General features: G+C 35.8%; 1 protein-coding gene across 2 annotated transcripts in view; it reads left to right on the forward strand.

The window, feature by feature from the left end:
- PRKD3 (protein kinase D3) overlaps positions 1-14,348 on the forward strand; it is a 43,873-nt gene that overhangs the window by 23,175 nt on the left and 6,350 nt on the right. For both annotated transcript variants that reach the window (XM_021545453.2, XM_077782050.1), the window contains 7 exons: positions 449-632; positions 2,201-2,324; positions 5,079-5,156; positions 6,798-7,074; positions 10,348-10,400; positions 10,777-10,849; positions 13,740-13,846. In XM_021545453.2, coding sequence (XP_021401128.1) covers positions 449-632; positions 2,201-2,324; positions 5,079-5,156; positions 6,798-7,074; positions 10,348-10,400; positions 10,777-10,849; positions 13,740-13,846 — 896 coding nt within the window. The remainder of the gene's footprint in view (positions 1-448; positions 633-2,200; positions 2,325-5,078; positions 5,157-6,797; positions 7,075-10,347; positions 10,401-10,776; positions 10,850-13,739; positions 13,847-14,348) is intronic.

Genomic DNA, 14,348 nt, shown 5'->3' on the forward strand with positions numbered 1-14,348 from the left:
CCTCTTTTATTTCTTACTTTTATTATTATGGACTACAAGAGCAGGGAGAGCAGAGTTGGGTTAATGGAAAATTTCATTTGCAGAGGAATAATTCTCTGGGTCTTCTCTAACCATTGAAAAGTTACTTTGTCCTGATTACTTGTGGAACAGAATTACTTAATGAGATGTAGGTTTAGACTTTAAGCTTTTCACTCTGTTTCTTTCGGTATGGTTTGTGTTTTAGTTGGGTCTCTCTTGCCATGGCATTTAGCAAAATGAAATTGATAATGTTCATTAGTGTATTCTGCATCTTACAGCAAAAGTGTGATGATTTTGTATATTGTGGTTGTAGTTTTATGTTTATTTCCATAGGTGTGAACTGGAAAAAAAAAAAAAGTGAGTTTTGGAGGATTTTATTTATTTTTTTAGTAGTGTGTTTGAAATAATGTCTCACTTGTATTGTTTCCAGAACCTGCTAGCCCAGGCCAGGACTTGGATATGCCGATGGAAGTTGATAGCAATGAAATGAATAGTGATGGTAGTCGAGTCCTAGATGATGCTGAGGAGCCCTCTCCTCCAGAGGACAAAATCTTTTTTATGGATCCATCTGACCTCGATGCAGACAAAGATGAGGAAGCTGTCAAAACAATCAGGTAAGTTATAGGATGGATTTCTTTGCTGACGATAGGTGTTGCTGAATATTGTGAGCAAAGCGTTTCCAATTAGCCCAGTTTTATTGCTGAAAGTGTATTTTCCCTTTATGTGGGGTTTCTTTTTTTTTTAGCTTGAAAATACTTTGTAAAGGTCTCCTATCTCAAGAAAATCTGAAACAGACTGAAAGAATATAGCCTCTTCTAATTGGAAAAAGTGTTATGCTATGACAGTTATTGAAGAAATACAACTAGATTATTAAAGCAGGATAAAACTTATGGCTTAACAAAGCTAATGCGTGGTGAAGATCTCTGTGCCTGGAGCCTAATTTAGTTACTGTTATATATGTGTGTATTTAAACACATGGGATGTGGAATATTTTAATATTTTAATTAATTTATTTAAAACATTTATTTTAATATATGAATATATTTTAATATTGGCATCATAGTCTATGCATGTTATGCATAGACTATGCATAGTTTGCTTTATTTATCTTGAAAGCAATTTTTCTGAAGTCTTTTATCCAATAACTGTTAACATAGTTCCTTAAATCAAATTTGATCTTTTTATTTCTCTATTATTCTGAGTAGTGTCATCCTGATTTTCTTAGTCATTCTTAATAAGATAAGTGCAGTTGTATTTGGTCAAACTAAACATCACTGTATCTCAGAGCTTAATAGCAAATTTGTGAGGGAGAGCATATAATGATACCTCTCAACTTTCAGTGATTTATAGCTCAGAAATCTCCTGAGTGGGAAGCAACATCTATCTCTAAGTAGGATTTTTCCATTTATTTCTAATCAGATTTGAAGCAATTCAGGTTTTTGGTATGACAGCATCCTGTAGCTAATTCTGTAGTGTAACAACATGCCATGTTAAAGCATCTTTACATTTTTTGTTTTGAAACTACCTCATGATGTGTGTTTACAGATACATCTGTTAGTGCCATGTGTAGAGCTCTGGTGTTAGGCAGGCACCTCGGTGGTTAGCTTAATTTTCAGTGCTATTAAAACCTGTATGTTTAATTAATGGTGTTCTCAGAATATTAGAGATTATCAAACCTTTGTCTGCAGGACAGTTAATATACCTTAGCATTGATAGAATTGTTAGTGCAGTTGTGATATGAGTTAACACGTTCCAGTATATGTTTTCATAAGCTAAAGGTTTGCTTTGATAGGGACCTTCATTAACAACGTTATGAAGCAGCATAATCAACTTACATAGATAAGAAGAAATGATAACTATGCTGATGTTAATTATATTTCTGTGGTGTAAAGTGGCATAAAAGACCAGCAGTCTCAGCAGATTGTTTTGAAAGAGGATGATTTCTGTAGATGTCCTGACTCCAGTGTGTTTCTTCTCTGTTCCTTAAGTACTGCAATACTTGCCCTAGGAGACTTAGTAGGATCTCAGATAACTTATCAAATTCATCCATCAACTAAAGCTGTATGAGAAGGAAAGGTGTCTGTTCTTGAAAATTATGGACTAAATGTGTAAAACGAGTATAATTGCAGAACTGTTGTATTTTAACTTGTTACATATATAAGCTATTGTATCTTCTTTTTAGTCCTTCAACAAGCAATAATATTCCTCTCATGCGAGTTGTACAGTCAATCAAACACACAAAGAGGAAGAGCAGTACAATGGTGAAAGAAGGATGGATGGTCCACTACACTAGTAGAGACAACCTGGTCAGTTACTTCAGTTTATTCCTAAATTAAGTTTTTCTCTAAACTAATGTGTTTTATTTCTGATCTAGAGTATCAGTTGAAAGAATTTAGCTGTGATGTTCATTGTAAAGAAATCTGGTTCCAGTGAGAAACTGGAATTTATTCAAAATTCTTCATGTGGTGATGGAACAGTACTTTCCCCTTAAGAAGGAAAAGCATCTCTACATGGTCTCAAATGAATTGCTTATGTAGTGTTTCAGCTATCCTGAGAAAGTAATTTAGAATATCTTGTTTGTCTTTCTTTTCAGTAGTTTAACTAAATACTTGTGTCTATTTTTCTATTCTACTATGTGAAAAGGTGGAAATCATAAGAGTATTATGTGTACTGAAATGGTTGAGAGTATTATTCTAATGATCTAGGTGTTTGTAAATAGTTATTTGTAGATATTGCTATTCCTATTGCATATTGCTATTCCTCTAGCAGTTCACTCTAAGAGTTGGGGCTTGACTGTATGTCCTTGGGTACATACCCCAAAAAGACTGTATTGTTTGTTGCCAGTGTTACCAATAGTGCCATCTTAATTGAGTAGGCAAGCTACTTGATTTTGTGTATTGAGGAGGAAGACAAAGCAAAATAACAGGGTTCCTTAGTATTTTCTGATGGGAGCAAGTGAATAAAAAGGATGAATTTAAGAAGTTCCCAGGCCTCATGGAGAATATTATGGCATATTGAGACTGTTCATGAAAGGCAGCAGAAATACTTCTGCATTCTTTATCTCTGTGGCATCTGATTGAAGGAGACTTATAGAATTTATTGAAGCAAAGTTATTTAAGTTCTGATGAAATAAATTTGAAGGCTGTTAGGAGGCAACTCAGGTTACTGTAATGTTTTCACTTTTTGTGATTGACAGCTAAACTGACTGTTGTAAATGGTCTTTGTGAAATTACCTTAAAAACCATTTCTTTAAGGTACAGTTTTCTAATACCTAGATGCATTTATCACAATCAAAAATAAGTATCTTGTGTATTTTAGATGTGGGTACAGCTAAGACTACATAAAAGTCACATTTATCATCAGTTGGCTGTGGAAAAGCTAAGGTCAGGTAGACAAAGGTGAATAGTTCTATTGTCAACAGACAAAGGTGAATAGTTCTAGCAGAATTGTTCAGAACAGACTTGGTGTTCAGCTCTGATTTAAACTTTCACTACAACCATTATGTTTGCCCATTGACTTTTTTTTTTTTTTTTTTAACAACTCCTTAGAACAATGATCTGATGAAACCTTAGTTTAGTTTGATTTTCTTCATCTGTCAGTCTGGCTGCTATCTTGATGACATCAACTGAAAAAGGCCAGTCAGATGAAGTATCCTGACCCAAAGGATAGTCAGCCAAACAAGATCTCACAGAGCTTCCTAATGGGAGGAGACTTCCGTATTGGGCATTACAACATCGGCTGTTTCCCTTGACCGTTCCGTTCTCAGCAATGTCACACTGTTTCCTATTCCTGAAACAACTGGGCAGGTTCATTTTCACAGCAGGATCTGTGTGCTTCTTGTGCTCCCTGAAAACAAGATGGTTCATTCTTTAAAATGAGAAGTTTCTATGTCATCATCTTTGCTCTTTTTCTGACCCTGGTCCCATCTTTCTCAGAGTAGGGTATGGGGCAGATTTTGAACACCTGAATAAGTTACCAACCTTTTCCTTAATTCCTCTCCTTCAGAGTCTTTCCTGATTCACAATTTAATAAAGCGCATATATGTCAAAAGGAGGGGTTTACATCCTTGGTTTCACCCATTGTCCTGGTGCCGTCTGGGAACTCCTTTTAGTTAAATCCATTTTTGATCTAGTTTTCTTTGTCAAACTCCTATAGATTGACTTAACTTCTCTCTGACTGAAGTGATTTAAGGTCTGCTTAAATATGTCCATAAAAAAAAAAAAGTGCTTTTTTTTAAATATTAAAAAGTTTATAAAATATAATAGGATAATATTTCAAACTTTGTCATCCTAAGTTAGAGTTAAGGGTCTTGGGTTTTTGTCCCAGAAAAATTGAAGTGGTTTTCTAACTATATGAGCATGGTGCAAGTAAAGTATATTAGATTCATACAACCATATTAGCTTTCTAAAAGCCTCTTTGTTTTGAGGAATATTCTTCTGTTTAAATTATGAGACAGTTATATACAACAGTTAATCCACATTACTTTTTGGTGGGGGAGATTTCTTATTGATGGATACTTCCAGCAAATGGCTATTTAGTCTGTCTTTTTTTTTTTTTCCCACAAAGTATTTTTTTCATTTGAATATCATGATATGTCTGTTTTGTCTCTGTATTGACTGAAGAATTAAGGACTTGTTAGGCTTGCTCAGTACTTGAACCCTTGTAGTGCTGGTATGAGGGCATAGAGGGAGAAAGCATGACTCCCACAGTTATCACTAAATTTAAATGATTCAGATTTTGTGAGGATATGCACCTGGAATACATCCTGTCTAGTAACTGTCTTTTCCTATATGAGGTAACTCCTGTTGTCACTGCTTTTGCTGTAAGGTAAGTGATATTTTTGCTAGTTTTTGGAAATAATTTTTGAGCTTCTTCTTTGATTAAGACAAAGTCTTTATTCCCAAAGTTTATTTTTTCATTTCTGTAGTCTAAGATTAAACTGTAGATTAATTTTGAATGTTTATCACAGCAATTTAAAGAAATTTTAAATATAAATAATGTGATAGCAAAAGCCATATAAGAGGTTTATTCCTTATGTAATTGTACTGTGCATTTTGTAGAGAAAAAGACATTATTGGAGACTGGACAGCAAATGCCTCACACTATTTCAAAATGAATCTGGAACAAAATATTACAAGGTAATTAATGACGATTAATAATTATGTTTCACTTGATTTATCCAGTGCTTTATACATATGAAGTCTACTGTGAGCAGTTTATGTATTATCTCCATTTTCCCATCTCTTTTTGAATCAAAACTGTGACCAGGTTAATTGTTGCCCAAAGCCTGTAAGTGAGAAGGACCAAGACTAACTCTGAGAAGTTGCTTGCAGCTCCTGCTCTAATTCCCTTGAGTATGTCTCTCCTTACATTTTTGCATGTACTGTTCTCCTGAATTACCTGGCATATTATGCTTTCCTCACAATTAGCAGAGAATTTCTTTGGCTACCAGTTGAATGAAGGCTTGGATTTTTGTGTTCTCTGAGTAGTGACTGAAAGTTTGCATGCTTATGTGTTTTATTTCAGCATTCCTCTAATTAAATTATTCCCTACTGTACAACTAAAAGTTTCAAGCAAGATTTACAGGAAAATTTACTGTATAGCTTTATGTTTACGTAAATGAAGCTTAGTGTATTGTCAATGTAGGACTGTGTTTGGTGGTGGAATATTCAGAAAATGCATTTGAATGTGTAAACAGGACTTTTCCCTTTCTTGTCTTATACCTTTAGGTGGGGGTCCAAATCTTGCAGCTTCTTCCTTTGTAACATCTCTAAGATCAAGCCTATTCTCTGTACACCCAGCTAAACTTGCCCAGATCCTTTTCATCCCTATCTTGACCAAAGCAGTCTCTTCTCAGACCTCTCTGATACTTGTATTGCCCTGTGCATTCAAAATACAGCTGGTAAAATATGTTCCTTGCTTGTTGCTCCATTATGTCACTGCATTTAGTCATTTCACTTGCCCCTTTCACCCCTTGTTTTAACTGCTTATGTCTGATTGTTTGTCTGCACTGTTAGAATAATTTACAGTTGTGTCTTTACATTTATTTGATCTTCATCTCAATCAGCTGCTGTCTCTTATCCTCCTAATGCCTGCCTGGTGTTCATCTGCTTGTTGACTACTCTTGCAAGTGACATGAACCTGCACCTTCCCATGGATGTGGAATGTCCTCCTCTACCTAGTGTGAACGTGAAACTATTTCTTCCTTGAGATCTGTTCTGTAATCTTCTTGTACCATGATCTTAAACTGACCAGGTAGAGGATAGCATCTGTATGCAGATTATATCTGCTTATATTTGTATGAAGGTCTTTACCCAAAATTATTCTGATGCACAAAGCAGTACTTATTGATTAGCATGTATAGCTGCATCCTCTCCTCAATGTTTGTTACTGTTTCACTTTTTCCCACTCCTGCTCTTCTCTGCCTAAGCTGTATAACCTGCAAGGGGAAAATGGTCATTCTCTAGTTGTGCATCACTTTCCCATGTAGTGGGGGTGTGTCTCATGATGAACACAAATGTAGTTTAAATAGAAAATAGTAGTTGTATAGAGAGAACTGTGGTGGGCCTGAAAGTCTGTCTAGGCTTGCATATAGGAATTCAGAGCAGCAGGTGTTCAATGATCATGCGCAGTTTGAATTTATTTATGAAGCTTGGTGTTTTGGTTTTGTTTTTTGATATGTTTGACTTTGTTTCTTTGCAATGCTTGCAGTTATGGGTATTAGTATATTGAAATATTATGTGCATTTTCATTTTTTAATTTCTAATATCTTTCTTCAGGAGATTCCACTTTCAGAAATTCTCCAGGTGACTCAGCCTCGAGATTTTTCACACGTGGTGCAGGGCAGCAACCCCTACTGTTTTGAGATCATCACTGACACAATGGTGTACTTTGTTGGCGAGAACAATGGCAGCACTCATCACAGTCCAGTTCTTGCTGCCTCCGGAGTTGGACTTGACGTAGCTCAGGGCTGGGAGAAAGCCATTCGCCAGGCCTTGATGCCAGTCACTCCTCAACCTAGCGTTTGCACTGCTGCAGGACAAGGAAAAGATCACAGTAAGCAGGCAGACCAGGAGCTCTTGTTCATATGCTGAAGCTGCTGATGGTAGTGATTCCTTTGGGAACAGTGCTTATTTAGAGTGAAGGATTGTCTGTTGGTTATCTGCTGAATTCGGTTCATCATTTTCCATGGGTTTCTAAAAAGTGACCCTCAGGTTTGTGGGAGGGTGGGCAAACCCTTTAATCTATTGTAGCAGAAAGAAGTAAAGAATCAGATTTACAATATGAATTCAGAATGCAGAGTTTTATTGTGAGACCACTAAAAACACACACACAGATGTTAAATGGGAGCACAGTTTAGATATTTCTAATATACATAACTAAATAAAAATATTCAGATTATATGCATACACTTTGAAAGAACCAAATCTGGATGTTTTTTGATGTTAGCACCTATATATATGTATAGTTTTTGAATCCTGTGATATGTCAGTAGCTAAAGAGAAGAAAAGGCGTTAGTGTTGTGACATAAATACCATCAGTGATGTAAAAAACTTTTTCTGAGCTGTGGGTAGTTATAAAAATTATCCTGTTCTTCTTTTTATGCACCTTCCCTCCCTTTTTTCATCTGGTATAGGATTATATTCATTATGAAAGCTCCACTAAACTTATATATTGTTTTCTTTCTTTTAAGACATCTTGTTCCTTGCAACAACATTCAATCTCATTCTGTACTGAGATTTATGCTTTCACTTTTTATTTTCCTTCTGAATTCCAGCTACTCTTTAATCTCCTTGCAGTAAAATTTTGTTTTGCAGTAGATTCTGAGATCAGTTTCTCTTTCTCTTGTATCTGGCTACTCTGCATCAGCAACAGTTAAGAACATGTAAATGCTAGTCTGAGGCAAAGGCACTTCCTGTGAATGCAGCAATGGTCTAAAATAGTAAACTATGAAATGCATTGGTATTTAATTACAGTGAAGAAACATGCCTGTGAGATGGTGCCTCATACCTGGATTTATACATATATAAAATGCCACTTTTGATACAGAGTTTTTCGTTTCATATATATATGTACATATGTATCTCTATATATAAACACCAAAATTCTCTTTGTTTTCTACCACCAAAAGCTTACTGTTGCTGACAGACTTGCAAAGACACTTGATTTTTTTCCAAAGCAAATAGTTTTTCAGATATAAATAATAACATTTCATTGACATTAGTAGGGAATAGAGCTGCAGTGGTAGATGCTGAGAGGAAGTATTTTAATATGTTTAAGATTGTAGAAATAGAAGAAAGTACTAGAAATAGAAGAAAGTGTGTGTCAGGGAGTGTTATTTACATATTTTTAGACAACTCAGGTTGGTTTTTTAAACTCTGAGAAAGCCACAAAATATCTGTTCATCCCTCTTCTTCCTACACTTTGTAAATCATGAAATGTATCTCAAGAACCCTTGAGATAATTAGATTTTAATTTTAAAAATGTCTCAAATGCATGCTCTTAAATAAAAAGACCAAAAGGAGGAGAGAGGCATTGCTGGCATTGAAATACTTGCAGCAAGACCAAAAGGAGGAGAGAGGCATTGCTGGCATTGAAATACTTGCAGCAAGACCAAAAGGAGGAGAGAGGCATTGCTGGCATTGAAATACTTGCAGCAAAAGGGAATTTATAGCATCAAAGTATCAACAAGGCACTATTTAGTTATTATATGCCACATTGTGGCCAGAGGTAGGTAGAAATGAGGATTTTCTTCCATTCTGACCCGTGGCAAAGAATCCTTTGTAACCATGTTCCTGGTGCTTGGGGTGGAGTGTTTCTTTGTGAGGTGATTCTGAGCTAAAATGAGAGAGAAACCTGCCTGCTGTAGATTATGTGTGGAGTTGTGGCATTACTAATTTCTTTAGAAGTGACTGCTTCTTAGCCCTTACTCTTGCACATTTCAGACACTTAGAAAAATGAATTTATTTGGAAGGAATAACTCACTCTTTACCTCTGAGTTATTTTGTATTCTGTAGCCATCTGTGGACAGGTGTCCAGTGTGTTCTGTTAAGCACTTTCAAAAACCGTATCTTTATTTTCTAGTTCCCTTGAAGCAGTTTTTGTTGACTTTAGGAATTTTTTTACCTGAGTTCTTTATTGTTTTCCCTTGTGTTCTCTACAGTTACTTCAGTACTGACTTGACTATAGTCAGTAATCAGTAGGCATCTGCAAGACTCAGAGTTCGTATTTCGGATGCAGACTTCAGGATGTCTTTGAGAATTAGCAATTGTTCCTATCTTCTCTCTGTAAATTTCTTCTTTGAGATAAAGCACAGGTGGCAAAAATCAGACCTCTTTTTTCTCTAAATTCTCTTTAGGATGATAATGGCTTTGTTCAAAATGCTAGCAAGTTTATAGTGTGTTTTCTATCTATCTTGTAGATGAATTAATTATTTTTTTTCTTTAAGTTAACATAATATCACAGAATTGTTAAGGTTGGAAGGGACCTGTGGAGATCATCCACTCCAACCCCACTGACAAGTCAGGATCCAGGTTGCACACAAACATGTCCAGTTGGGTCTGGAATGCCTTCAGAGAGACAGACTCCAAGTGGTAAATGTCTGTTAGTCTGAGATGCTTTATTTTGGCTGTGGAAGTCAAAAGATAAGGGTATTTCCTGCCTTCTGTGGTATATCTCTTCTTGCCCATGCATCAGTGCTATTCCGGTAATGAAAAATTCCTGTCAATGTTTATCTGATATGTTTGCTTGGAAGTTACACTTCCTGAACTTGCCCTTATGTTCTAAGGATTGATATGCTTCTGTATAAGATTTTTTTTTCTTATGGACTTTATTGCTCTTTAAATTATCAGTTATTCTGTTACTTGGTTTCTTTGATTTGCTTACTTTTCTTATGCATTAATTCGGTACATCTTTGTGCCACAGAAGATAAGAATCCACATTCATTTGACCCTGAGGGATCTACTTGCTCCTCTTGCCTGTATTTTTCTTTACTGCTGCCAGAAATTGTTATTCATTTAATGAACTATGGTAACAATTGCTATTGCTTTTGGTTCTCCAGCTGTCTATTGTGTACACACTTGTATTGTTCTACTATTTTTGTAATCAGGAATAGGACAAAAAGAGACAAATTATCCCAGCAAAACTTCCAGGGTTATTTATCTAATGAGTTCCAGAGTATGAAGTTTCTGCAAAACAACTGAAAATCATTTCACTGATACTGGGTTAGAAGTCAGTAAAGGGTTTTTTGTTTATTTTAATTTTTCCACTCTTTTTAGGAAAAGTCTGCCCTTTTTATTTACTTACTTGGCTTTGTCTTCTTTATTGCAGAAGAATTGTCTCTAAGCATCTCTGTTTCAAATTGCCAGGTCCAGGAGAATGTGGTGAGTCATGTAGACATTGTATTACAGTGGTATTTATTTATCTGAGCATTATGAAGTAATTGGTAGGAGCAGTGTCTGGATGAGAAAGCAACACCAGAGCACTGTAGGTAAAGAAATCCATGTTATATGCAGGAAGTAACCTACTTACCTGCCATGGTTGTTAGTTTCTATGAATGTATGTCCTTGCTTTTGGTGCAGCTTAGTGGATCCTCTTCAGGAGAAGTTTGGAGGAGTTACACTTCTCAGTGTAATGATGGTACCTTTTACAGATTTTGATTAATGCCAAATATAATTACAGCCTAGCCAGTAATAATTAAAGTGGTTCTGAACGTTTTAATGACTCCTGATATTTGTGATTTCTTTTTTCATGCATTAGGATATCAGCTCTGTGTACCAAATATTTGCTGATGAAGTGCTGGGTTCTGGTCAGTTTGGTATTGTATATGGAGGTAAATTGCATTATGTTCCATTATGCATTTATTAAGGTAGAATGTCTGCTTGATAAAAATTATCCTTTTCATACTTACTTAGCTGTATCTAGAATGTCTAGGTGAAGTTAATCTTGTTAAAAGTTGTGTTTGGATTCCTTTACTGCGTTTCTCTGCAGTTTTATGTACAGTATTTCTTACAATTAAATTCCTGCATTTACAGTTTTGCATTGGCATTCTAATCAGTTTAGAATATGCATTGCATTTTGGCCACAGTTAAATACAAAGCAATCCAATTTGACCATATTTAATGATTTTTTAAAATTGCAGATTCTAACACTGTTTTACAGTATTAGAAGTCATATATTTGCTGTCAGTTATACCTGTTTTGAATGACACCTGAGAGATGTGGCCAAAAGCAATTAGAAAAACACATTGTTTATGGTTTGACAGTATGGATGCAAATCTATTATTAACATATTTGATGCGAACAAATTTCTTTCAGCAGGGTAAAGTAAAAAGTGGTATTCTTTGCCAAGAGTGTTAGTCCTAGGTTTCAAATCTAGTATTATCACCTAGTTTTTAAAACCTTCTGTTGCAGCATATAACTTGCTTTTAGTATGTAATCACAAAAAAAAAGAAGAAATACTAGAAGTGCGTATGAATTCTATTTCAATCTCTCTCTTTTTTTAAAATCTTGTATTATTTCTCAAGTGTTGAGAAAACCACAGACCATAAATCTGGAAAGAAAGAAAAAGTCTTAAGTAATGATTTACAAGTGGTAATCTTTCTGCTTCTGTCATGTTTTCTTTCTAATCAGGAAGTATTGTGGCTTTGATTTTTTCTGTGTGCCAGTTGTGTAGTTAGATACTTTATTACTTCTAAACTGCTTGCTGGAAATACAGTTTGGTCTGGTTTTACATCACTCTTGAAAGAGGTTAGGTTTTTTTCCCCCTCTGTATTTCTTAAAGCATAGTGTAAATCAAAATGTCCTCCCTCTCTTATGAATGGAAATTAACAAATGCAGACACTTGTTTTAGTGATTGGATTTTATTTTTCCTAAATTGCCTTTGCATGATTCCAAGTTTACAAATGCTTGCAAGTGTAATAAACACTTCTCAAAAGCTTTCATTAAGTTTTTTTTAAATGAATAAGGGCTTAAAATATATAGGATGAGCTTACTTGTTAATATAAAACCACAAGCTGAAAGAGTATGAAAAGACAATATAAAACACTATAGTTTTGCTGGCTCTACACACTGCTTAATTGTTGCTGGTATTTGGGGATGCTAGATCTAGTGAATTCTGATACTGGCTTATCCACACCTGTGTAGTCATACTGAAATAATGGTAACAATTAATGGAAAAACTGTTTTCATTGTTGTGGGGTTTGAATTGGGTTTTTATTTTTTGTTGTATTTTTTGTGGCCCCTATTCTTGACAAACACTTTCAAAATTGCAAATCAAAAGTTATAGGATATAGATATCCAATTCATGCATCAGAAAGAACAGTTTCCCTCTGCTTTTCCTTTCAAACTTTGATTAGTTTGAAATATCTGAAAAAGGGAGACAGAAAAAAACTACTCTTGACATTTTCTTGCTGATGTAAAACTTACACTGAAAACTGACTGGTTGTGTTTTGTTTAACAAAAGGAATTTTCAAACTGCTTTTCTGTTACTCTTCAGGGGCAAGTTTTAGCTGTAGTCTAGCTTATGTAGTTAGGTGTTTTGTTAGATTATGGTTTGCTTTACATTCTTCAGCATTTGCCTTCTGTGTTTTGCGTCTAGTTTGTAATTGATTGTATTTGTGCTACATTTCAATATAATTTCTTTTGTCTGTTGGAGATAAACTCTTTCTTCATGATGTTAAAGGCAGGTGCAAAAGTTGCTTGGCAGAGCAGGCTGTGGAGCAGTTCCTGTGCCCTGCCTAAGCTCTGGCCACAGGTGCTGACCAAGGAGCAGCAGGGGAGGCTGGCTGGTGGCTGCTGAGGTGTAGCTGGGCTCCCCACAGCAGTGCTGGTAGAACCTTCTGTGCCACTTGCACTGTAGCTGTGTGTGTTGTCCCTTCTCCTAAAATGGCTTCCAAATACTTCACTGAGTGGATAATGACACTTTTCTTTGGTGCAGACTTGTTGTTCTGTCATAGTTTAGTATTAAATGTCTCAGATTTCCAGGGCCTTGCAGTGTGTGATCCCATTAATCTCTCTGATGTGACTGAAAGAAACCAGTTCAGCAGCTGTGAAGAAGTTGGGGAAGCTTGAACAGCTTCTCACTTAGCCCTGGATACAACCTCCCTGCTGTGCTTCTCATGTAGCTGATGCAGGTTGCAGCAAGGAATATGTGGTGCTGTCAGCATGGTGTTTTTCTTACCACCCTTTCTTACCACAACCTTGTAGAGCTTTTTGATGACAGCAGACTGCCCCAGGTGTTAAATGTGTTGCTGTTCTTTGGGGCACCTAATTGCTGTCATGTTCACATGGAATATTAGGTGTGTAATTTCCTGTGCACATGGAGCCCATGAAAGTATGAAACCACTAGAGTGGGTTAGATCTGTCTTCACTTAGGCCTCGAATTGTTGTTGTTTTTACAGGAGAGGCAATAATCTGTGGAGTAGGTCTTACTTGCTCATGTGCAAGTCCCTTGCACAAGCGAAAACTTCCCAATACATCTCATGTCAGTGTGTGTGTACCTGACAGCAGAGTGGTAACTGGTTTAAGTTTAAACTTCAGAATTCCTGTGGAGGTTGATCACTTCTTTTACTCATATGCCATTTGCAATTCTAAATATAAATATGGTAATATTGTACACCTGACAGAATATACTTGTTTCCCCAAAAAGGAATTTCTGCTGTAATGCTTAATAGCTATGAATTGCTTCTACCTCTTGATGGCTGACACTGACTTTCTGTTTAGGAAAACATAGGAAGACTGGAAGAGATGTGGCTATCAAAGTCATTGACAAGATGAGGTTTCCAACTAAACAAGAAAGTCAGCTTCGTAATGAAGTAGCCATTCTCCAGGTATAAAAGTGTTTTGGAATCATGTTGGAGTTTCATCTTAAATAGACTATTAATGAGATTTTATATTGTGTCTTAAGTGTTCTGAATTGATTTTTAAATTTACATCTGTGATTTCCAAGTACTTTTAGAAGTCGGAATCTTATAAAAGCAGGAACTCCTGAGTACTTGGTAGAATTGATAACTTGGGGATGATACCTACCCTGCTGTAGGGGATCCCACTGAACCCATGTACTTTGGCTCCATGTTGACTCCCTCAGCATTATTTTCTCCTGTTTTCTACTACTGGCTCCTCAATCTCTGAGTATTATTCTTACACTCAGTAACTTGATACAGAACATGCGTCAACTGTAAAATTAATAATTGCAGCTAAATTGTATTAAATAAGTTATCCTTAGTAGTTGGCATGTTTCATGGGTTGACATTTGCTTCAAGCTAGGTTCTTTCCTCACATAGTTTTTTTCACCTGTATCTATTTAACTGCTTTTTTTTTTATTTGTGGTCA

The sequence above is a fragment of the Lonchura striata genome, chromosome 3 (assembly GCF_046129695.1).
Source record: "Lonchura striata isolate bLonStr1 chromosome 3, bLonStr1.mat, whole genome shotgun sequence".
Lineage (NCBI taxonomy): Eukaryota > Metazoa > Chordata > Aves > Passeriformes > Estrildidae > Lonchura > Lonchura striata.